At 47.0% G+C, this 24,633-nt stretch overlaps 1 protein-coding gene across 9 annotated transcripts in view; it reads left to right on the plus strand.

The window, feature by feature from the left end:
- The window catches only part of LOC139060753 (collagen alpha chain CG42342-like), a 462,978-nt gene that overhangs the window by 417,760 nt on the left and 20,585 nt on the right, over window positions 1-24,633 (plus strand). For 6 of the 9 annotated variants that reach the window (XM_070539853.1, XM_070539840.1, XM_070539852.1 and 3 more), the window contains 6 exons: window positions 693-761; window positions 929-961; window positions 10,100-10,132; window positions 21,386-21,457; window positions 23,982-24,026; window positions 24,153-24,215. In XM_070539853.1, coding sequence (XP_070395954.1) covers window positions 693-761; window positions 929-961; window positions 10,100-10,132; window positions 21,386-21,457; window positions 23,982-24,026; window positions 24,153-24,215 — 315 coding nt within the window. The remainder of the gene's footprint in view (window positions 1-692; window positions 762-928; window positions 962-10,099; window positions 10,133-21,385; window positions 21,458-23,981; window positions 24,027-24,152; window positions 24,216-24,633) is intronic. The other 3 variants (XM_070539846.1, XM_070539842.1, XM_070539849.1) reach the window with 3 other exon arrangements.

Consider the following 24,633-nt stretch of genomic DNA (forward strand, 5'->3'; position numbering starts at 1 on the left):
AGGATCGTTTTTAGCTCTTCAGGCCGATCGACGGAAGCGAATGCTCCGCGCATTCGAGCGCGCAAGAGGCTGCGCGGCCCCGACCTGAAAGCACGTTCGATCCATAACCGGTGTGGCGGCCGTCAGACTATTATGAGCAGGAAGGCTTGGCTAGTCCGTGGCAAGTATCGTGATAAATGATTTACTGGCGCATAAACTCGAGCAGAACTGTTCTTGTGCGTTCCTTGTGTGCTCTGCGTGATTTTAGTGCCGGTGAATTATAGCTGCTTCGGTCTAAAGTGACACGATCTGACTCACCGCTCTCCTCCCACTGCTTTTTCTCCTGCCCGAGGTGGCATACGAGGTGTGTGCGTTCTCTGTACGCGTTGCATGCGTTTGTGAACTGCGTCCGAGGTGAAGTATGTCTTCTGGTCTCACTTCAATTGCTAGTATGAGTAAAACTATCGCATGCTTTCAGGTGACCGAGCTCTTGAATAATACTGTGACGGGTTTTTTGCGGTTGGTTCTTTAAGGGTATAGGCAAACGGGCTCTTTTCGGGTCTTTGGTGTCACCCAGCGCAGCACAAAAAGCACCCTCCATTGTGCGAGCTGTATTGAAAAAGGAGCGGCGTGTTTTGCGAGGCTTGGTGTGTCGCGCTGGTGCGGCTAAGCGAAGTGATGGCCGTGCCCTCCCTGCTCCTCCCCGTTCGCAGAAGTCCAAGCGCAGACCCCCGGAGCATCACCACCACCACTTCGCCTCCGACCACGGCGGCGGAACTCAGGTCGGCACGCCAGTTTACCAACAGCTCGCGGCTTGCGTGCTGCTTGGTGTGCTTGCTGGACATCCCCGTACTAATCGGCCTGGATCTCTTTCTCTCTCTCTCTCTTCCCCCTGCCCCTACTGCTCTCTCTCTCATGCTGCCGCTAACCCACTGGCCGCCCACCGCAGGGGGACAGCGCATTCGAAACGTCCTACGACTTCGTAAGCAACCGCATGCTTTTGCATCTTGCCTTTTCTGACAGTGGCGTGCACGTACGTGAGCTGTAGAGAACGCGCTTGAACATCAATGTTGCTGCGCGCCCTACCGATGGCTAGCAGAGCGAGCCGAATTTTGACGGATGGCGCAGGCACTGAAGCGAAGGCTGTTGTTACCCAGTGCCGAAGGCGGGACCGACTCTTAACAGGGGCGCCAAGCTGGGCTCATTGATCCTGGCTCGTGGAAGTGTCGTCGCAACAGTAATTGAGCATGGATCTGCTTTATTTAATACCGATTGGATTGATTGGATTGAATAACTTTAATGAGAGGTCCTGCGAGCTACGGGACGCAAGGTCCCATAGAGCGGGCTACTCCCACGTTGGGACCGGGAGTTATAACTCCCTGGCCGCATCGTGGGCTCGCTGGACGGCCCATAGCTGCTCCGCCAGGTCCGTGCTGCGTAGTGCTTCTTGTAGCCTGGCGAGCTACAGCCTCAACTGCTTATCGCGAATATTGTGTATGAGAAATTTTCAATACTAGTGCGTGAGTGCTAGCAAGCCGTGCAGCGACGTCTAGGTGGTGCTCCCCGATTCCGCCTCGATTCGGCTTTGCGCAATCGCGGTCAACATTTATTCGCCGTAGCCGGCCTGCCGAGGCATGACCTCACGACGAGGCTCGATCTAGTTTGATATCGGCGCCATACAGCTGCGTTCGTGTATGCTGGATACGATAATGTTGCCCAAGTCGATGCCACTGGGCCTCAGCTTCAACATTGGAGGGAATAACCAGAGGAACAAACCAAGTGTGATTTATACAGACCTACGGCCGTGACTATGAAACACGCTTCAGCGGAATCATTCAAAACTACGGTGCTGTGACTGCAAAACAACAACGTCGCCGCTACAACGGTGACGTTTCATTTCTAGTAGACCAGCGTAATTTGCTGTAACGTTGCCGTGCCAAAGTAACCTGCCGTAAAGGGTTACTGCCGTGCCATGCCGAGTGAACGGGAAAGTTGCTTCTCGGTCGCCAGTCTCATTTCCTTATCGTGTACTGCATGACATGTTCGCCACCAATGTCGCCGTGCAAGTAAAATGTACAGGCTGAAGGTTAAACTTCGTACTTTTGTGCTGAGATTGGGACGTTCTCTTGCGACTCGATCGACCTATTAGGTTCGAGGAATATCTCAAGTATTACGATCTAGAACGAGTGAAAAGCATTTTAATGAGGGTATCCCGGAAGGCGCCGGATAAATGTGGAGCCGACGAATTCACTTGAAGCTCCGCGCGTCAGAGAGTCGCAGTTCAGCAGTGCCGTCTTTCTGGCTTTCGCCCCGTCAAGAACGCCTGCCGCCGCGATCGGAAATCGAACAGCCTCTCCGATACCAGGACAGGCGCACGCCGGATAGAGTTGTCGTTTACCCAAAGCGAATATCCAGAGACAGGAAACGTGCCACTACTTATTCGTGCACGACTTTCTTTCACGACCCCTTTTTGGTGACGTGAGCGTTCACATACCGCTCCTGTGGACAACAAATGTGGTGAAGCTGTGCAAGTCGCGAACACTCCACAAGCACGTCAATAAATGCGGTAAGGTAGCTACATCACGCATGGCATAAAAATGATGTCAGCGCGCTCTCGGCAATGCAGTCCTCGCTGTTATCGCGTTTTGTCATTCCTAGTGAAAGGCAGAAATGAAGTGGAACGATGGCCTCCGTGATCGGAGCTGCGTAGTAGAAGTGGCTGCTAAAGCTGTTCTGTACGAGGTGGAACGTTCGATAGCCGACCATGACGACCGCGTTTTCGCGAAGACAAATAATAGCAATGATATTTCATATTAATTTAAGGAATGTTTTACGTAACGAAATCATGGTTGGGTAAGTAATGAACCACGTGGTTGTGAGCGAGGAACTTCGGATTAAATTATAGGGTTTTACGTGCCAAAACCACTTTCTGATTATGAGGCACGCCGTAGTGGAGGACTCCGGAAATTTCGACCATCGGGGGTTCTTTAACGTGCACCTAAATCTAAGTACACGGGTGTTTTTGCACGGAACTTCGGATTAATTTTCTCCAAAAACTCTTGCACACGAGCGTTCTTTATTTTTTTTTATTTATTTTTTTTGCATTCTGGCTCAATCCGAACGTGGCTGCCGCTGGCTGAAATCGAAACGGCTGCCTCCTGCTCAGCAGCAGAAGCTGATACACTTCGCGCCTCACTAAGCCACCGGTGCGTTGAAATGACGAGTTGTGAGTGCGGAAAGGAATGAAACTTGCAAGCCTATAAACAGAGTGTACCAAGATGAAGGGGAGCGCATACGCGCGGGAAGCCGCTCTGAAACTTCGAGAAGTCGACGACAGAATGTTAAGGCCGCTGCCTCTTGTAATTTTTTGCTATCTGCAGCAATTTAAAGCAGAAGTAAGCAATCGTATTACTAGAGAAGTTCCCAATGTGAAACTGGAGCAGCGCATTATACTAAAATTTCTGGGGAAGACTGCCAAGCGATCGCGTGAAGGCAACGTGTTTGCACGCGGACGCAGACACTGAAAACGCGATAACTGGATCAATCTGTGGTTGCAACAGCAAGAGAAAATGTGGCACAAATAAATCACGTAGTTTTGCATGAACAATCATATCGCCACAACTTACCGTGCAACAAATTACAACGAAAGACTGAGAACTTCAGCGGGCAAAGTCTAAGAGTAAGTTTGAAGATTAACGTTAAAAAAAAATATTTACCACTCGCCTGGTCGAAGAACAAGAGTACGTGATTACTAGTTGGCGGTTTAAAGGAACGAACGATTGCTTTGTTGGGATCACGTAAACACGTGGCACCAGGATCATGAAAACTCAATCTACACACTAATAAAAATTGGTTTCAGCGCATAGCACAGGCACTCCCAGATCGTCAATGTCGCCCTACCTCTATTCTTGAAAAGAAAAGGGTATGGTGCATTCCGCCTGCAGTCACCTATGGGACCGAAGTTTGGAGGCTAACTTTAGAAACTCGAAGATAAATAAGCCAACTACCACGCAAGGCGAGACGGAACGGAAAATTATTGGCGTAACGTTAAGAGCTATGAAAGACGGCAGCATGGATTAGAGCGCGGATAGCTGGTATTCTACTTGAAATTAAGCGTAAGAGGTTGATCAGGTCACCATGTAAGTAGCTTATGAGGTGTCGGGGGAAGGGAAATACACTCGAGGGGGGCAACGGATTGCACGGCTCGGCTAGTTTAGGAAATTTGCAGGCATAGGGTGTAGATAGGTGACGCAGGACTGAGGGGTAACTGCAGGCCTCGTTGGACAGGAAGCCTTCGTTCTGCTTAGCAGTTTCACGTGCCCTTTCGGCATCTCGATCTACTTAGGGGAACTTCAGGTTAATGTACTGCTCGTATTTCGCATTCGCCTATTTTCCGGCAGCACTTGTGCGCACCTCCGACGTCAATCAGTGGTCGCAGAATAATAATACGAGCGGCAGCGACACCAGAGCTCTATCGTCAGCCTGTCGAAGCTTCGAAGCGGCTTCCTACGCAAGTTTTTTTTTTTTCTCCCTCTGGCTTCTGCACTTCTCACACTGTTTCGAGTCTCGTTATTTCTTAGGCGGACCTTGTAATTTGTAGCCCTCTGCTATCCGCGTCACTTATGGTCGTAGAAGAGTAGCTATGGTGCGTAAACGTAGTTAACATTCAGATGGAGCGATGCGGAAGCCAATGACAGCGTATGAGGACTTGCCCTTGGAGTAAATTCCTGAGAAAAATTGTTTGAGGCCCTGAAGTGACGCCCCACCATTTTTCTCGTTATTTCAATCCTTGCTCGTCATTCGTTGATTCTGTCCTTGCAGGAGCCGTTCTGTTGCACCCACGAAAACGAACGCCTTTGCGCGATATCGGGTACGCAACGCACACCTGAAAGCACGTACTGGCTTGGAAGAACCCTCAGGCACTGTAAAACAACTCTTCTGCAGCGATGACCCAAGCGAGTGGCTATTCGAGTGGCTAAACGAGTGGCAGCAGCATGCTCCCAACAAGCCATGGAGACAGAAGAGAGAGAACTTACTTTAACAGGCCAGACAAAGCATGCGATGACACATGGTGCTCCTAAGCACATCAGTGGAGGATGTTCCAACTAACACACCGTTGGATTCGTCCCCGACCGAAAAGAGGACATTTCTATCTCACAGATCGTGATCGCTGAATTTGATTTCACGTATACAACAAAAACAGACCGGGTCCTCGTCTTTAAGGCAACTGTCCAGGAGGGAAAGGAGGGAGGGAAAGAGATAAGGAGAAGGCAGGGAGGTTAACTAGGATAACGTCTGGTTGGCTACCCTACACCGGGGGAATGGGAAAGGGGAAAACAAAGATCACAGGGAGAGAGAGGAGGGAAGGAAAGAAGGAAATTGCGGCGAGTTCGCTGACGCGTGTGGTCTTATAGAAATTGCATTAAAAGTCACAGATGGTCGCACAAACCCGTCGTCGTTAAGAAACACAAAAGCGCCTTCACCGCTTTATCGGCCGACGGGCGATGGGGGGCGGTGTTCCAGCAGCACCTGCACAGAAAGCGGCCGATTGTCCAGTTTTTGAAAAGCTTTGGCAAGTTCTTGTCTCTCAGGGGTGTATCGTGGACAGTGGCACAGCAGGTGGTCAATGTTTTCTTCGTTGCCACAGACCTCGCATGCTCCACTGTCAGTCACTCCAATTAATGTAGAGTATGCCTTTGTGAAGGCAACTCCTAACCAAAGGCGACAGAGAAGCGTAGCTTCCCGTCGAGGAAGTCCGAGTGGAGGTTGGAGTTGCAGGGAGGGGTTTAGTCGATGCATTCGTGTAAGTCGTAAATTTGGCGAGTTCCACTCGGTCAGTGTGAGACTGCGTGCCAGGTGTCGAAGCTGCCTTGCGGCGTCTGTCCTCGAAAGCGGAATCGGAACGCTGTGCTCTTCATGATGTGCTGTGCGAGCAGCGTTATCGGCGCAATCATTGCCACTGATTCCACTATGGCCAGGTACCCATTGAAAAACGACATTGTGACCTTTTTGTTGGACATGATGATAAAGTTTCGCGATTTCGTATGTCAATTGGTCATGGCATCCGCGTCGGAGAACTGACTGCGTGCACTGTAATGCCGGTTTTGAATCACAGAACACAGCCCATTTTCTAGCTCTTTCAGATTCAATCAATTCCAGTGCTCGACGCAGGGCCGTTAGTTCTGCCGCCGTTGAGGTCGTGACATGCGATGTCTTGAAGCGCAGAAAGACGCAAGCGTCCCGCGTAGGTTTCTATAACGAGTGTTTGTCACCTTGCACCCGCACAACTGGGGCAATTAAGGGCCTCAACAGGTCAAATCACACCTTGCATCACACTATGACGCCGAAACACGGGAACACGTGGTCGTGTAATTGGCTTTATAGAAAATAGCTTTCAAATTAGCCATGTATGCACGCGCACTATTTTGTTAAAGTTGAAGTTATTAGTCCATTTCAGCTAATTAACCACATAGTGCATACAGTGCATACTCATTGCATACAGCGCAACAGTGCATACTCATTGCTGAAGCATGAAAATGTTATAGTTTTACGCCGCTTTGCTTCCTAGTTTGGAACACTCTCTCTCAATCTAGTAGTAAGATAGGAATACGTACTGTTATGTCTGAAGTCTGCAATCACATTTGCGCTGTTTGCCTTCTCAATTACAAGGACAGACCCAGAAATGTCACTTTTCTCCTTTTTTTCGATCGCCTGCAATATAACAGGAATGAGTAAACTTCGCTAATTTTGTGTGGTGTCCCTAACGTTGTTGTTTCGTTCTTCTTGAATTACTGCAATACGGGAAATTAGGCAACACGAAAAATAGTTCGCTATACGGGAACTGTAGCTATATATAAAAGTGAAAAAACAAAACCTAAACGACAGAACAATGCTGCTAGTACAAACAGAAATAATCAAAACCTTTCACAACTGTTTGTCGTAAGAGAAACTCGCACGGTACATACTGAGAGCTGGACTTAAAGTTGCAAATAAATACATAAGCGTAACGTAGAGTATGCGCATGAACTGTGACAAGAATAACTAGCCTCTAATCATGCTGAAATAGTTGAATCCACCACAACGCTCATAAAGAAAGTCAGAAAAAGTCGCCATAAGAGTGAATTTAAATTAAAAAATGAACGCAGTGGGCTCACATTATACTTTGCACTTGATCAAAAAGCTTTATACATTAGTTCACTGTGCGCCAGTTCCAACGGCACCGCTCAGGTACCGCTCATTAGCGCTCGCGCACCGAACACGTATAGCTCGCGTTGCTGGCGTTAGTTCGCGATGGCATTACTTCCCGCTCGGTCTGGGGTCACTTCTAAACAATGAAATATGACTCTTCGTGTCTAACAAAGAAACTCCTGACTTTCCACAACCGCGACCTCGCCGCTATCAGGTTACGAACATGCTCCATTGCACTATGAAAACAATGACACAAGAAATTGTTGCGGCGAACTGTTGTTAAGGCACTGAAACGTTAGCCTCCGTAAATGGAAATAAAGGGTCTAGATTTTCTTTCTTTTTTTCCCTCTAAGGTTGTCTTTAGTAAACAAATGAACACTTTTCGCACTGCTTAAAGTCGGTTCCGTTTTCTTATATTGTATTGTGTACTGGTTTGCCTTGCTTAACTCTGAGCTAGTGTATTTTTCATGTTTACTGCCGGGCTGCTATGTGCATCTTTAGCATAACACCCCCCCCCCCCCCCCGTCGCCATTTTCTTTTCTTTCACATTTGTGTCTCAATAAGGCGCTCCCCAGCTACAGCTTCAGCCTGACTGTTAGGTAGCGTGCGTATGTCGCCAAGGCGCAGCCGGGTAATTTTAACCTCTTGCTTCAGAACTGTGCAATTCGCTCAAATTTATGCAGGAGTCCCCGCGCAGAAATTTCACGCCAGCGTTACTGTTGCGCGGAGTGAGAAAATGCCGTTGAACGTTGCGCGGGCCGGCGTTTCTCGAGTATCCAGCTTCGTTGCAACATAATACTGCAATAAAATATAGTGAGCAATATCGCTCACTCTTCAGCACGACATATGCGCCTCGCCATTGTGCACTACTAACACGCATGCGCCGGTTAGCATGCCTTCGTGAATCTCCGTAACGTCTCTGTTGTGTGCCCTGTAACGGCGCGTAGTAACATTTATCAGCACCATCCCCGTTACTCGTGCTTAGAGAGGGGGAACTGTATGCTCCGTAGCTGAGTAGACCGTGAATATGATCGCTGTGTCGCAAACAAGGAAGGACAGAAGAGAACAATTGGAATGCCAACTTTCGACTGTTTATCATGTTTATTCTCTATTGTATCGCATGCAATTTATACCCGCAGGTGAATGCGCAACATACAAAGCAGCTTCAACCGCGTAACACCCTAATAACAGCCGGCTATCAAAAAAAAAACCTTCTTTGTGCATGAAAGAGTAAAACTGATGTGTCGCTAATACAAGACGAACCTCGCTCTTTAATATGGAACACCTCTAACAATTCACGTGCCGTGGGGCCACCACAGGGAAACCTGTGTTCACGGCATCTGGACTGGTGAATTGTTAGAGGCGTTTCATGTTAAAGAGTGAGGTTCGTCTTGTATTAGTGACACATCAGTTTTACTTTTGCATGCAGAAAGAAGGTTTTTTGATAGCCGGCTGTGATTAGGGTGTTGCGCGGTTGAAGCTGTTTTGTATGTTACGCATTGACCTGCGCGTATATATTGCATGCGATACGATAGAGAATGAACAGTCACCCGCCGTGGTTGCTCAGTGGCTATGGTGTTGGGCTGCTGAGCACGAGGTCGCGGAATCGAATCCCGGCCACGGCTTCCGCATTCCAATGGGGGCGAAATGCGCCAACGCCCGTGTACTTAGATTCCGGTGCGCGTAAAAGAGCCCCATGTGGTCGGAATTTTTGGAGTCCTCCACTACGGCGTGCCTCATAATCAGAAAGTGGTTTTGGCACGTTAAATCCCATAATTTCAGAATAAACAGTCGAAAGTTCGCGCTCCCCTTGTTTCCTTCCTTCTCTGCGCCAAAGCGATCATATTTGCAGTCTACTCAGCGATATGAACCGACGAGCCCAGCAACACGTACTTCTGGTATATGCTCCGTAGCGCATTTACGCCATCTACCGAGGACCGCTAGTTATATGGGAAGGGGCTTCTTTTTCTCAGCGCGCGCTGCGCCTTATGTCCGATTTACCACTGCTCGCGCTTCTCGCTGTGCTACGAATACGTAATAGACATACCACAGCAAGATGTGCGAAAATCCTCTGACATCGCGTTGCTCGAATGAAACCGACTCGAACCAGCGACCTCCAACAACACAGCACGAGTACAATATGCAGCCCACTGTTTTCAAGCTCTGTATATAATTGTGATTACGGGTGGATACGGTGCGAATCTAGTGTACAGAGAATATATTTCGTCGAGGCCGCAGAGCCGTTAGCGTGGCGAGTTAGTGTCAGTGCGACAAAGGCACCGCGAATGCCTGTGGCTGCACTGTTGCCATCTCAGTACGTAAGGTGCATCATGAGGCTGCCATGACAACGTAAGGGCTGTGGTATTTTTCCGTATGTCGCCACACTTCTGTTTAGAGCAGTCGTGCGTTGTGCTGCAGCGCAAAAGAAAAGGCGATCTCGAAACGCAGCTGCTTGAACCGAACAGCTGCCATCAGATGACCGTTTCTTTGCTGTATACTGCGATCCGCTTGGGCGCTCCAGACAGTGCCGTACAGCTAGTGTGTGTAGGTTTGATACCAAAGTCGTAAACTTATCTACGCTCGAGATCACATCAAGCTGGTATAGCGAGCCCACCAGAGATCCTGGCGTGCACTTTTAGTGGATATTGCCGATTTAAGCCTCATGCCGGTCAAGCATGAAAGACAGTCGCGGAAGGCCAGCCTGTTCGCAGATGTCGCTGTAGCCCCATCCGTCTCGCTCTGCTTGCCTCTCCAACAGACAGAGCGAAAGCACAGCTACTGTGTTTTGTTCTTTCGCCCCCTTGAATGTAACTTCGCCAAAACGCTCAGAAATAACCTCGATGTAGTTTCTTTGTTTCTGCCTCGTGAATACATCTCGCATGCATATGCACGGAGATCGAATTCTGATCGATGCGTTGTGATGATTGTGCAGGTCATCGGGCCGCCGGGTCCCCCAGGCATACCGGTGGGTATCGCTGCTTTCATCGCAGCGGTAGATTTCCTGTGCTTGACTAGCGCCTTACCTTGCTTTTTTTCTTTGCTTCCCCGACAAAAACAACATGTGTAACAGACGGTGTACAGAACATCGGTTTGGCTATAAGCGATCGTTAAACAAGAGAGATAAATGTAAAGCAGCGCGCACGCTAAATAGTCGTTAATATCAACGACGCTTCACAATTCACAACGAAACACATTTTGATATTTTGACTCTAGAACTGTGTTTTCCTCCTCTCTTTTTAGACGTAGTTCATAGGATGGCTCGAACGTGTTATGGGTTATTAGCTGTGGCCGCTTATTAGATTTGGGCATGTGCTATTCTGTAGGTAAGGCAATTTCGTTTTCTTGCTTTTTGTAAGCTGGAATTGTTTTACATCATATTGTTCACGAGGCGGATGAGGTGAACGCCTGGGAGAGTTAAACCCCTTTGTGTGCGCGCGTGTGTGTGTGATTTCATACGGTGGTTAAAACGTACAACAACCGAATCTTTCAATGTCAATGTCAAATGTGAATGTTTCAAATGTCAGTGCCTAATATGTTCTTTGTTATACGACTTTAGATTTAAAAAACAAGCTACTAAGACTCGGCTACCATGCATTCGTCGCTAAGAAAGCTATGAAAAAAAAGAGTGATTAAAATTACTAATGAGCGAAAGCAAATAAAAGTAGACACTTAATTCATAATGAGTTAGTGGGAGCTGCTACTACCTTACCGTGCGTTGAAATAAAGTTCAACAGTCTACCGCTGTATAGCAACAAATAAAGTCAGCTGAAATGACACACCGTCAATACAAAGTGAATTTTGCTATTTATCAACCCATTTTAATTATCGACACAATGCTCACAAGACGTTTCTTTTTTTTTTTCGAGCAATTAGTTCGTCAATCCTCTTGTGTTTAGTATTTCCTTCTGACGCGCGGCTCTCATGTCAGAAATGATTGCAACGCATCAGCTGCGCGAATAAAGTAACGACGAAGTGAAACTGCGCAACACGCAAACACAAGAAAGCATATATGTGCGACGGCAGGTCAAATACGCCTGTTTGCTTTCTGAACCGAATCGAAGACAGGCCAGAGAGCGAGAGAAGCGAGTGCTGATCGCTAGGTTTTTGGAACGCGCTAGCGACCATCTATCAAATACAATGGGCGCTTGTTTTAATTAAAAATCCGTACATTGTGCTTATCAGAGAAAAAAAAACGAAACGTTAGGGTAGTATGTGAGTGCATTCGTAGCGTCACACTAAACGTTCATCACGTCTACGATAAGTTCCGGCCATTATCTCGTTCACTTGCGCGCTGATTAGTTTTTCGTATGCCTCGTTTTTGTTGTTCTTTTGTGTGTCTCTCTGCGTTTGCGCGGAAAGAATGTGTACACACCACCCGGAAATAGGTTTAGCCATTGCTCCCACGTGAAGGAAAACGATCGCTCGCTTTCGGCGGTTTGTTTGCTAGCTAAGAATAACGCGGAAGGGGAAACTGTGTGCGGACACCGTTCACTTTCTGAGCTGAGTTTACGCACCACGCAACGATGGTATTGCTGATTAATGCTGGCGCCAGACAGCTTTCTAAATCACATATCAAGAAACAAACGTCGCCAACTTTGCTGGCAGGGACGAAACCTGAGTTTCGGACGAGATATTGGGGTCTCGCAGGTTTGGCACATGTGGCTGCGGTCAATCAAAAAACGAAATCTTGGTTCGTGTTTACGAAGCAGTTCGCAAGCTTGAGCGATTCGTAAGCACAGGGGCTGAGGTATCTTGATACCAGACCTATTTTAATTTACTTTACCTTATTTTACTTTATTTTATTTCATTTTGTTACGTACTTCCCCATGCGGGTCCAGACAGTGTGGACAGAGAAAGGAAACGTTGATAATATTAGACAGGGTACACAATGTGAACATTTGGCACATGCGGGTAGGGAGAAAAAGAAGTAGTTTGCCGTATCAGTTCTGGTGAAGTGTGGTGGCAAGGGATGCAGCTTAACGTTGTGGTTCTGCCTCGTCCCTACGAGTTACAGGTACTGATTTGGGTGGAGAACAAATTGGTTAGTGAGGAGTTGGCGAGTTCTAGCCCCTGAGATTTTCTACGTAATGATTAGGGCTCCATAGTTGGCTTTTTTATTAGTTCAGGGGGAAAGCCTTGCCGGAAATACCTAGAGCAAAGGAACATGCCGGTTTTTTAAGGCGTAAGCCTTTGGTGGCTCATGAGTGTCCGGGCGCAGTCCGTGGTGGACGCAGGAAAGCGGTGAGCACCGGCAAGGGGAGCAAGGAGAGGAGGCGTCATGCCAGTAGCGCTGTGCGAGTGGGCGCGTGGGAGAGCGCGGACATGAGGGGGCGGGGGTGCGCGCACATCGGCGACAAACCTTGCAGCCATATGGCTGTGATTGCATCCCATGCTCGCGGCCACGGCGACGTCAGTTCGCACAACAGTTCAGACAACAGCAACAGAGGCAGTCATAGATAGGCTTTCGCCTATCGCAGTTTATCTCAGCAAAGTGCCCATAGATTGTTCATACTCGTTCAAGTTCATTGATGCTGTCATCAGTATACGAGTCCCAAACGACACAGACGTATTCAAGCACGGGTCTTATTACACTTGCGATGCTGCATATTGTACGGAGTAGCGCTAGGTAACTTGTGTTTCAGAAACAGCTTGCGAAAAGCCGGCCGTGCAGATTTTATCAACGGGCATGATTTAATACAGGCTATTAGTTAGACAGTAACTCTCATATATTTCTAGGTAGAAGCTTCCTTGTGAAAGCGAAGACCCTGTAGTTTTTCTTTCTTTTTCGTTCATTGTAGACTGTAACTGGCCAGCCGCCCTCTCTGATATTACGCTGAAATATACATTATCGTTCAAATATAGCTCAGATCATTAAAAAAGATGAGTATATGGATAGACATAGTGGCTCGCATCTGCATGTCGTGGTGATGAACGTACTGTTACAGAAGTTGGCGAGCCAATGACAGAATCCTGACGATCGAAGTTTCGTGAGCTGTGAGGACACGATAACTTCTTACGCGTGACACGAAGTACGAAGTACGTCTTTGTTAATGACCATTCCTTGTGTCTTGCACAAATGAGCCAATATTTTTAAGGCATGAGTTTAGATCAACTTGGTGGTAGTTGCTACTGCAAACCTCCCGATAAAATACGCAGCCACCGGCAAATCCCCGCACGTTAATATTAGACTCTACAACGCGTACAATACATATTGTGGGCGTTTATTACGCTCGTCTTCTTCATCCGTGTATTATCATCATCACCCTTTGTTGATCGATCCTCATCTTCAATTCCGTGTGATCGTCATCATCGGGTGTGTGCCTTTGCTGGTTCGATGCCGAGCACTCAGGCCAAATAAACGTCGTTCCATGAGATATGTCATAATGTTTAATATCCTGTTGTAACGCAAGGGTATCCAGGATGCCACACCATGAGGTACCCCATGTTGTGCTGAACAACAGTGGCCTAACAAGTGAAGCCTCAGCCAGGAGCCAACATTTGGACATGTAGACTTGTCTAACTCAGTGCAGCTGCTTTTCTTGGTTGTGCTTATATGGCTCACTCTACCCAAATGGCAAGGAGTCTGAGTAGTGTCCAAGAAATCCGTAGGGGCTCCGAAACGTCCTTTTTCATTTTTTTAACACTTTGACTTGGTCAGCAACCGCAATAATTTCTTCACTGTGACACCTGACCAGACGAACTTTCGTCGAAGTCTTGACTTGATCAATTCAAGTCCACATCTTTCTGTGACCCGCTTCAATTGCTCGGAGCCAGATATTACAAGAAGACAGTCCGATGTTTCTCATCTGTTTCAACGATCTCAGCTGCATTTCAAATGTGTTATCTATTTCGACTTAATATTAGGCGACTGACCAATGACAAACAGTTCAGAACGAACGAAAAAAAACTGTAACGGCCCCTTGCGTCCGTATTAACAAGGCGCACTGTACGGTAGAGTGGCTTGCATTTACAGGTCGTGGTAACGAACGTGCTGTTAGAGGAGGCGGCGAGCCAATGACAGAGCCCTGACTATCAATAGCTTGGTGAATTCTGCTCTAGATTTGCTGTCGCGTGCAAGCACTTGCAGACTATATTGCGTCACTCTGCGATCATACGTCAGAGTGCGGACAGTGTGGCCACCGGCTTTTCAAACATTATAGCTCGCAACGCAACTTAGTTATCCCAGCGATGTTCCAGAAATTGCGCAGACAGTGAAGGTGGTTGCCCTCGCTCTCGACAGCATTGTATTTTTGGCACTCTGCTTACAAAAAAAAAAAACACGAACTTAGCGCAATCAATTTCACAATTTTGTGAGATGCACTCCACCGCGTGGATCTTTGGATTGGTTCAATTTCTCAAGTAAGTTCTGCAGGAACCCGCAAGGTAATGGGAGTTTCGTATAAGGCAAAATTACCATAGAAAATCGCGACCTCACCTATGCAGCATACTTTTCTCCCTCTTGAGGCGCTCAACGCGTTCCCAAGCAGGCAAGCAGGACAGAAACATGTTGCTGAAGCTAGAGACAATTTGCCACCTTAACTAGTTTTACCGCCATACTCTCTTAAGCTAACGCCAACTGCGGTTTCATGTCGCATTTTCAAGACAACCAGGATAGTCATGCGTCGCCATTGTGTATGCACTGTTTGGCCGAAAGTTTATGGGTAGGACCAACCGATTAAAGAACAAAACTATGAATGTTCTGTTGGCGCAGGAATAAGCTGTCGCAAGGGCGAAGCTACGCCTTTTCTTGTCTGTCTTTCTCTCGTCCCCCACCCTGCGCACCCGAGTATAAGTACATAGCATAAATGATTCACTAGATTTACTTGACGCAGTAAGTGAGCAAAACAGTAGTGATAACAATTCTTCCTTTTCTGTACTTTTCTGTCTGAACACTTCTCATGCTCATGACCATGTTTGCGCGACTGCTAATTGTTGTGTACTTTTGGAACTGTGAGGAGTTCTCCCATAGTTATGGTTTCCTACATAATTTAACAGAAAACGGTCTTATATGCTCCTCTTTGTACCCGAACAAATGTTAACAGAAACAATCTTCGTTCACATGCTAGGCCTATGGATTATTTAACATTTGTCTGACTTTCTTGCAATAGGAGAGAGCTCCAAATTATTTTGTATCCTGAGTGGATTTGCTAGGAAATATGATTTGCTATAGGTCCGGGTCTATGTTAAGCTTATCGCTCGTTTCGATAGCAACCGATAAGGCTTTTTTAAATTAAGCAAAACGCAGAAGGCAGAAGTTGACTTGCTGTCGAAACAAAGTCTGAATCAGACATCCCCTCCGCACGCAAGTTAAGCCCGAGCGCACTAATTTGTGCGTCTGCGATGGTCAGGTGCTTGGTGTCACACACAAGTAGCGTGAACTCGCAAGGCACCGTCGGAATGCTGACAGCTAGCGAAGGGCGCAGTTGTGTGTCGAGTTAATGGACACTTCGCGTGAATGTCACATTTCGAATGTCAAGCCAGCGTAAAAGAAAAAAAAAGACACTCACTCTTTTGCTGCGTTGATCGGTGGTAGCGACAGTACCACAATACTTAGCGGCTCACCTCAACTGGATATGTTTTCCTTGAGTGCGAAATAAAGGCTCACTTCGTAATCTTTACTCACGTCGGATCTAAGAAGTAGCCAACATGTGTGACAGGCGCTAAGATCGCATTACGTACATTGGCTAACAAAACAAGAAAACGCTGTCAACTGCTACTTGCGACAGGCGTGTCACCTTAAACAGGCAGATAAGTAGATTAACTAAGTTTAGTAATTAAGCTTCATATAACTAATTTATTTTCTAATTTACTTCACATGCTCTCAGAAGCCCGAAGGCATTACATATAGAGAAGCGTATATGTGATCGGTAACAGCTCCTGCGAGATTTGTGGCGTCAAATGGGGCAGCGACGGAGCCAGGTGATTTCTGTAGCCTTCTTTTCTTCGGATGAAAGAGTTAAAATAAACATTGCTACGGGGTGATGTGACACCATCTTTGAATGGGTAATTGGTGAGGAATGACGCGTGGGATGTACAATGGAACCTTAAGAAAAATTTTAATGCTGGAGTTTACGTGCCAAAACCAAATTAGATTATGACGCATGCTGTCGTGGGGAACTCCGGGGTGATTTCGACCACCTGGTGTTCACGGGCTTTTTTGCATTTCGTTCCAATCGCGAAATGCGGCTGCCGCGGTCGGGATTCGATTCTGCGCCGTCGGACTTAGCAGAGCAACGCCATAGCCACCACGGCGGGTACGATGGAACCTTAAGAATAGGTTTCGTGCAGTAAGCCTTCTGGAAAAGACAGACTGAGGAGTTTGTGGCAAGGAGCTAAATGTAATAGCCAACGTTTTCATTTCAATGTGTTGATAGGCCAATGCAACGAGAAAACATTAGACAAAACTGGCACGAGCTGCTCGATATGTAAATCACTCAGAAATATCGGTGAGTGTTGCCTGGCTAGGGTACGAAATCGTGCACGCACTCACTGACGTTTTGTAAAGTGGAACTTTCACAGTTCATGTGGCAGAAGAGAAACTGCAGCATAGAAAACCAAACATATGTTTAACATTCTTAATGATATAATTGGAATGCATGTCCCAGGATATGTCGTGAGTCACGTGCACGCAAAAATACTTTTGTCCATTACAAAATACAGCTAGATATTAGCAAGGTCGTACGCGAAAGCGGCAGTGCCACCAGAGAGGCGTGCAACTCTCGTGCGCCTACACTTATAAAGCTTCATCAGCCAATTGTAGCAGCAGGAAGAACGAGTGTTAGTACTGGACTGTAGCGCTAAGTGATCAGATTACAACAAAATACGCGACACAGTCATGCGCGGAAAGGTTGTTACTGATAGGAACGTAGTTAATGTATAATAGAAAAAAATAGTGGCCCTAAATAAGAACATTGAGGAACGTCTGACGCCGCTAAAGCAGTAGAATAGTCATGCTCTTTAGAGCAAACGCACAGGAATGAATTTGTCATCGAACACTTTATCTATCCCAAGACGTTGAGGCGAATATCAGGCGCAAGAAAGGCTTATAAAACGGTTCATGACACGCAGAATCCAAGGCTTCCAAGAATTTAATTAAAAACGCAATTTACTGCTAAGTCAATGTTAATAGCAAGGAGCCGATTGTTAGCGAAGGGCAAACGTTTCTTTTCGTGGAAGAACTTTCTAAAACTATTCTCCCTGTGCGTCAGGAATGGGCAAGGCTCAAGGAAACTGATCAGGTGATAACATTTTAGGTGTTCTGTGAGCTTCACGGTACGTTGGTTATCGATGTCAGCTTGTATACTCTTCAAGGGAGAGTGCCACCTGATTTGTGTATGGGAACCAACTTCTCCACCGTCCTACCGCTCGGCATAGTACAGTTCTGCAAGCACTGAGAAATAAATGCATGCAGAAAAACTTAATGATATCCAGGTGGACTTGTGAGGAACGTGTGGTTCGTGCAGTAGAAGTAAATAATTTTAGTTTTTCTATTAACCGATACAAAAAATTAAAAGAAACGGGTGCCGTCAGAATAAAGTTAGTACCACGAACACCAAGATAGACAGTAAGCGATGCGTGCGATAATCATGATCCAGAAACGTTATTTAAGGTGTCACGGCAACCGCTGCGATTTACAGGGGCACCCGTGATATTACACAGTTCGATAATTGAGGACTTATTGCCGCTGACCAACACTTCAAAATCTCAGCGGATTGTCAGGCCTGAAATAGAGTAAAGTGCACTGATAAATGACTTTCGTAGACACCCCAACCTGGTTCTGGTCCTCGGTCAGTAATAACACAAGCCACACGCAAGTTACAGATTTCGCCCCGGTGGTATCTTTGTACAAATTTGTAGTGTCACGATAAAAGCAATAATCACTCGGTCAAATTGAATCAGCTTGTAACCAGCATCATAGGCAATGATTATATTATTGGGGAGGTTGCACGAAAGCCACGTTTCAGTAAGCATCACAATGTGGGCTGCGCATATGTCGATAACAGGGGCGCAGATAAGAAATTGCGTTTGTCCCATAAGCTGCGAACATTGGTAAAACGAACGGAAACGAGTTTTTTTATTCGACACTTTACATAGCTTATATTAGGAGCTACCTTGTACCTCCTCATCATTTCAGAATGGTCATGGTCGCCATGGGCGGCTCCCCGCGCAGCAGATCTTACCTCCATACATTTTCTTCACACCGTGTTTATTTAGTGAAGCAGAACAAAGGGAGACAACCCAGATACAGCAAGCAACTGTAGACTAATCGAGCTGTCTAAGGCTTACTGAACTAAACAAATGAAAAAAAAAATCACTGCATGACGGGAGTGGTCAGCGACACCGGATATCCTTCATCACAACGGATTAGTTTTGATCGATGATCACTTTAGTCTCCCGCTAGACTAAAAGAAAATAAGGCGAGGAATGTTGATTCTGCACGTTATGCGACATTCGTGCCCATAACTGAGTAATGTTCCTCAGAAAACTAAATAGGCGAAGCATTCACGACAATATGTACCTCGTTCGAGCACGAACAGTTGTGCAGCAAAATTTGTGGACACAGATGAGACTTGGACTTGTTAGTGCATCTTTGGCAAACAAAGAACATTCCACACACGAAAACGGACACAGAAACACGGACGACACTACAGCACTGGAGCCGGTAGGAAAAAGGTGTGGCCACTGACATGCGTTTACCGGTATATATCTTGCATGGCAAATGAGTTCTGCGAAAGCCCACTAGGTGGAGACAGGTTGATGAAAGGGGCAATTGTCATGTACTCGTTTGTAGCGCGAAGCTTCAAAGGAAACCCACGTGGATTTCCCAGTAACAAAATTTTCCATTCTTCCTCGGGCATCCAGCCTGAACTCGAGTGTTACAATGGAGAATTCTACCCAAACGACTTCGCGCCGGCAGCCTGCTCAACACTCACTAAGTCACGAAGGAGCGTGAATTCCTATGAAGACAGAGGCTCACGGGAAGGTGGAAACTTGACGTGATCAACAGAGGTCGAACAAGAGATGACTCGGGCTGAAGCCAATGTTTCGACAAGGCGACTTGTGTTCGTTAAGACGAAGGCAAGCCCCTTGTTTTTCGAAACGTTGGCTCCAGCCAGAGACATCGCCTCTTCGGTCACTAAAGAAGTCAGGAGTGAGCGCCAAACACCTGCCCCCTATAAATGTCTAGTGTCCTCGCGGCAACACTATCACTTGCGCTAGTGTGGAGGTACCGCTCTACGCTCTAGTCCATCCACTAGACGGCCTTTAGCAAGCCTAAAGTATTCAGAAAAAAAAAGTTCTACATCACCATAGATTCCTAAGAACAATACACGACAGCTAGATAACTCCAGTTTTGCAACGCAATGCTGGAATGGAGTTCGCGCTAGCGCTGTGCGTATAAGATATGACAAATCGCGGCTTAAGTTTTGCAATGTCACGCAAGGTTGCTGAGATGCAGATTACAATTAACGGAAACTGCACACGACAGCTCGTTTTCTGAACCTCTGAGCGTTCTGATAAGCATCCTTGTCGAGCCTCGACCCGGGCAGGCCACACTGTCTGCAGCCTCATTCAGCACCAAGCCGACATGTGGGGGCATCTCCCCTGAAAAATAGCGGCGCAGCCAAGGCTTCACAGATCCTCTGGTGGGCATAATGGCCGCTGAGTAAACTCTGAAGAGTCTGCACTAAACAGTAACCCTGACTGCGTCTTGCTGTCTGAAATTTTGCGGTTGGCAAGAATCCAACTGCCTCAAGGCTGCTTGCATGGCATCAGCATGCCGTAGAAGACACGACCTGCTTGAGTACGGCAGCCTAAGAAACCTTCAGGGTCGGAATTGAAAGCCCTGCTGCAGAGGGCTGTGTATTCATTCATTTGTTATCAGAGCCGTCGGTGTATATACGAAGGATATGGCCGCACGTTCATTGCAAACCGACAATTTCAAAGCAATGGGTTAGCCGCACGTTCTGTCTAGGTGTTCAGGCACCAGTGTTCAGGCGCTTCTGCCCCAGATGTAAGGCACTTAGTACACGCTCTCATTCTACTAAAGAAGTCCAAACTCTCCCGTTTACGGGGAAACTGAAGGCTAAGGAAGCGGGGAGTGCTAGGTTTTAAGAAAGCGTGTGATTAGGCCCGCTTCCGAAGGCGTTGGAGAAGGACTTTAACAGCATGAGACTCATTCAGGCGACATATTTGCATGAGCAGTCACTTAGAGGCAAGAAGATTGAGGAAGGACGAGTGGGATTCGTGAATAAGCTGAAGGAAGTTGTCGTTTACAGCTGCCTACGACACACAAATGGCAATGAGTCTTTTCGATGCAGAGACAACTGGAGACTGTCAATGGAACTCAAATAACTGATATTAAAGGCAAATTTCAATGCATGCGGTTCGCTTGCATTGATACGAGTGGCATCAAAGAAGGATAATTTTTCTAGCGTGCGCCAGCTGTTAGCTTCCTAGTTTGGTGCAGTTGAGGTGTCGAAACGGTAGAGCCTGCAGCGCCTCGCCGGTAGATCCTGGATGACGCCAAAAACGCCTACGTGCATGGTTAGCCTGCTGAATTGGCATGTATCATACACTTTTCATCATCCGCATAGGTATTCACCCCATTCCAGGAAATAGCGCAAAGCAGGTCTTCGCTGAATTAGCTGCACTAAACCACGAGTATAGATTAGCCGGCTTTTTATTTTTCTTCTTTACCTATGTAAGAAAGTAGGGCGCAGACAACAGCACCAGCGTGCACACTGTACAGTAGCGAATTTCTTTAGTGATTACTAATGAGTGCCGAGAAACCATAGAGTTCAAGCCACCGCAAAACAGGCGCTGAGCTGGAATACATGCAAACATAAGCAAAATACATTTCATGCTTATTACCACATTCGAGGTCTTGTCCCTTATTCCTTCGCGGGCGCGTGCTTGCCGTTGTTATATTAGATCACGTGACGAGCCTAGTTATAGAAAAAGAACTGTACCTGCAAACCTGTGAGAACGATTCACTCACTCACTCACTCACTCACTCACTCACTCACTCACTCACTCAGTCACTCACTCACTCACTCACTCACTCACTCACTCACTCACTCACTCACTCACTCACTTTGAAACACCTTTTAAAGTTGCTTCCTTGGCGAATCGCTAGTTCTAATACAATTTGTTTCCATCGCGCTTTTTTCTTTTCTTTCTTTATCGTTTTTTTTTCCTGTTCACCCTTGCTACATAGGGAGCACCAGGATTCCCAGGTCCTCCCGGCATCAAAGGCGACAAAGGCATCGACGGTCAGAAGGGCGAGCAGGTAAGACATTCTCAAATGCTAGCTGCGCTACTTATGCTTGCTTGCAGTTGGTATACGCCAAACTGGAGCGTTTACCGCACATTACAAGGCGATACTACGCGTGTGTTCAAGATTTCATTATTCCGTCGCCTATACGTGGTGCACGCTATGCTATGACCTCGCCACTACATAAGACATTTAATTCGTATTCTCACCCAGGGTATAGGCATAACGTTTAGTCCGGAGTCGTTTCAATTAACATAGTCCCTAAAAGTCTCCCTCAGGCATATCATAAGAAGCCAACAAACATAGACACCAAGGAAAACACAGGGGAAATTACTTGTACTTACTAAGTGAATTAAAGAAATTTTAAATAAATGGAATTGAAAATGGATGAAAAAACAACTTGCCGCAGGTGGGAAATGACCCCACGTGTTTCACATTACGTGTGCGATGCTCTAACCTATTGAGCTACCGCGGCGCCATCCACTTTCTTGGGTAGTTATGTTTCCTAGTAGAACCCTGAGAGTGTTAGCCAGAGCCACCACTCGCAGACCTTGGCGGTGGATGTGGAACATCCTTTCTGCCGCAGGCTTCACGATTAGTGATCTTTTTGGGCGAAGGCAACTGGTCAATAAACCCACACCTGCTACCTGAAGGCATCAATGTTGCCGGATTCGAGACCCTCGTTATGTAATGAACGAGAAGAAAGATAGTTAACCGAGGGGCCGGATTTATATTAATCATATCATATAAGAAGCCAACAAACATAGACACCAAGGAAAACACAGGGGAAGAAACACAGTTGTTTTTTCATCCATTTTCAATTCCATTCATTTATCATTTCTTTAATTCCATCAGTAAGTACAGGTAATCTCCCCTGTGTAGATCATATCACGCCCAAATAGTTTTATTTCGCGTAGGCCCACGCGTATCCCTGGTTGACGGTATAGGCGTTGCCTCTCCTGAGCTTTCGCAGACAAGTTTGACGGGTGGAGATGCCATTCCTCAGCATACACGTTTTGTGTCAACTTCTTTTTCCGCCCTTGTGCGACCTTTCAATTGATAGTCGGCGTTTCGTTTCCCGACCACTTCTTGTGTCCGTGTCTGCACGCCTAACCTTTTCTAACATGAATCCGTATACCAGCTAGCCAGCCCAATTTTCTGTCGTTCAAAATGTAATTTTCCTCACACCACGGAAGAGGACTGTGCACGGAACTTTCTTATTTATATGCACGTGATGTGGTTGAGTCTAAGTTCCAGTTAAGCGCACGTTGATCTATACACCCGCGACAAAAGTACCCATATGTGGCTTTGAAAAGTGAACCCCCAGGCCTTATTGGCACTGTATTCATTCCAAAGTTGTTCAAATAAAAGCCGCGATGGCTCGGAAGTCTATGGCACTCTACCGCCGAGGATTATGTTGCGGGTTAGACTCTCGGCCGCGGCGGCGTCGTTATGATGAGTACATAAAGCAATAACGCTCTAGTGCAGAGCTTTATTTTTTGTAAATGTTAAGAACGCAGTAGGCCAAAATTACACTGGAACCCTCCGCTACCCCGGCCCTCGCGGCGCCTGTATTTTTCTGGGACGTTGCCCACTGTCAATTAATAATTATTTAGTTTGTTCCAATCGTGTACATCCCACTGTAATAAAGTCAACTGAAGTATAGTAACAAGTGCCAAGGACTACAATAAATAAATAAATAAATAAATAAAAGCTTGCTCCTACACAGCCCTTGCACGGGGCCAGACAGTGCGGATATTATTGATTATTTCAGTTTGAATGCCTTCTTTCATCTTGACGTTCATTTGATGTCCCACTTCTCTTGGAGAGGTTGGTATGTTGGTGTTCCGTTGAGCTGTTCCCATGGCGAAGCTGCAACAATCGATAAATGTGTGGAGGAAATATGTACATCTTATACAAGTGATCTAAAAATTGATCTCTTCCAAGTCTTGTATACACGCTGGCACAGTCAAATAAGTTGTCTGTATGTACTCCGCTTCGTGGCATAGCTGTCTTATTATAATTTTTTAATGGTCCTCGAATGATCGATTCATACCGAGACAAACGCAAGCGGCGTGATTCTCGCCTTTGTTGTGACTGAGGCGTCTTCCGCAAGAGATCACGTATTCGCTTTAACTCAACTGGTTTCTTGTATAAAAAAACAGGTTAATGTAAACCGGACGCATATATTTGTAACTTACTATTATGTTCTTCGATAGAACGCGACTATAGGAAAGTGTGGCATTACTATGTTGCGGCAGTGTAATATCAGAAGGTTGACCAAATTTGGCAAACGTTCTCCATTACGCCCGCTCTCCTGAGCATATGTCAGGCGTGCGCGGAAATAAACGTACGCCAAATCCGTAGTGCTTTGCTAAGCCGAACGCGCCTTTTTTATGGACGATTTTCGATTTTGGTGCGTGGCGCTTCACGCGCGTATGTGTGCGTGCTTGCTTGCATCCGCGCGTGCGCACGTGTGATCTCCGAGGAAACCGGTGGTCATGGCGGCTTGGCTGGGCGCCGCACTTCTTGTTCGCAGGGCGAGAAAGGCGACCTGGGACTCATCGGACCCATGGGTCTGCCGGTAAGTCAGTCCTCCGGGAAAGGGGGGGGGGGGGGGGGGGGTCGAACGCGGGCCGCGCGTGTATACGGCGCGGCGAGAATGCAGCACTCGGTGCTGCCCGGGAAAACGCCCGCTGTCATTTCTCAGGGTCCAATGGGTCCGCTGGGGCCGGCCGGACTACCCGGAAAAGAAGGCCGGACGGGAATCACGGTAAGACCATCACTTCTCGTCGCGCGCCGATCTCGCTGGGAGCGCGCGAGACGCGGCCGCCGCCGTCGCTACTTAAAGGGCGACGCCCGCTTCTTGACGAGGTTTAGAGAAAGCCCATAGGTTCCCTACCTCTCGTTTTTTGTTTTTTTTTGTCCGCCATCTTTTCCAAAATTCACGAGCCTCGCTACGTTTCGCGACGCTTGGACGATCTTTCGCCTCGTACGTCAATTACACTGCAGGACGAGGGAAGAGATCCAACCGATAAAGAGGAGGCCGTTCTTTTCATTGCCGCGCAGCTTTCGAATACGTTACAGTCCGCTTTAAGATACTTGAGATGAAAAGAATGCGAGAGAGTGGATTCGCACTCGGGTGCAGTCGCTTTGTAAGATTGCGTCAATAATCGTTACGACTGTCGAAG

This window comes from Dermacentor albipictus, chromosome 1 (genome assembly GCF_038994185.2).
Source record: "Dermacentor albipictus isolate Rhodes 1998 colony chromosome 1, USDA_Dalb.pri_finalv2, whole genome shotgun sequence".
NCBI classification, from domain to species: Eukaryota; Metazoa; Arthropoda; class Arachnida; order Ixodida; family Ixodidae; genus Dermacentor; species Dermacentor albipictus.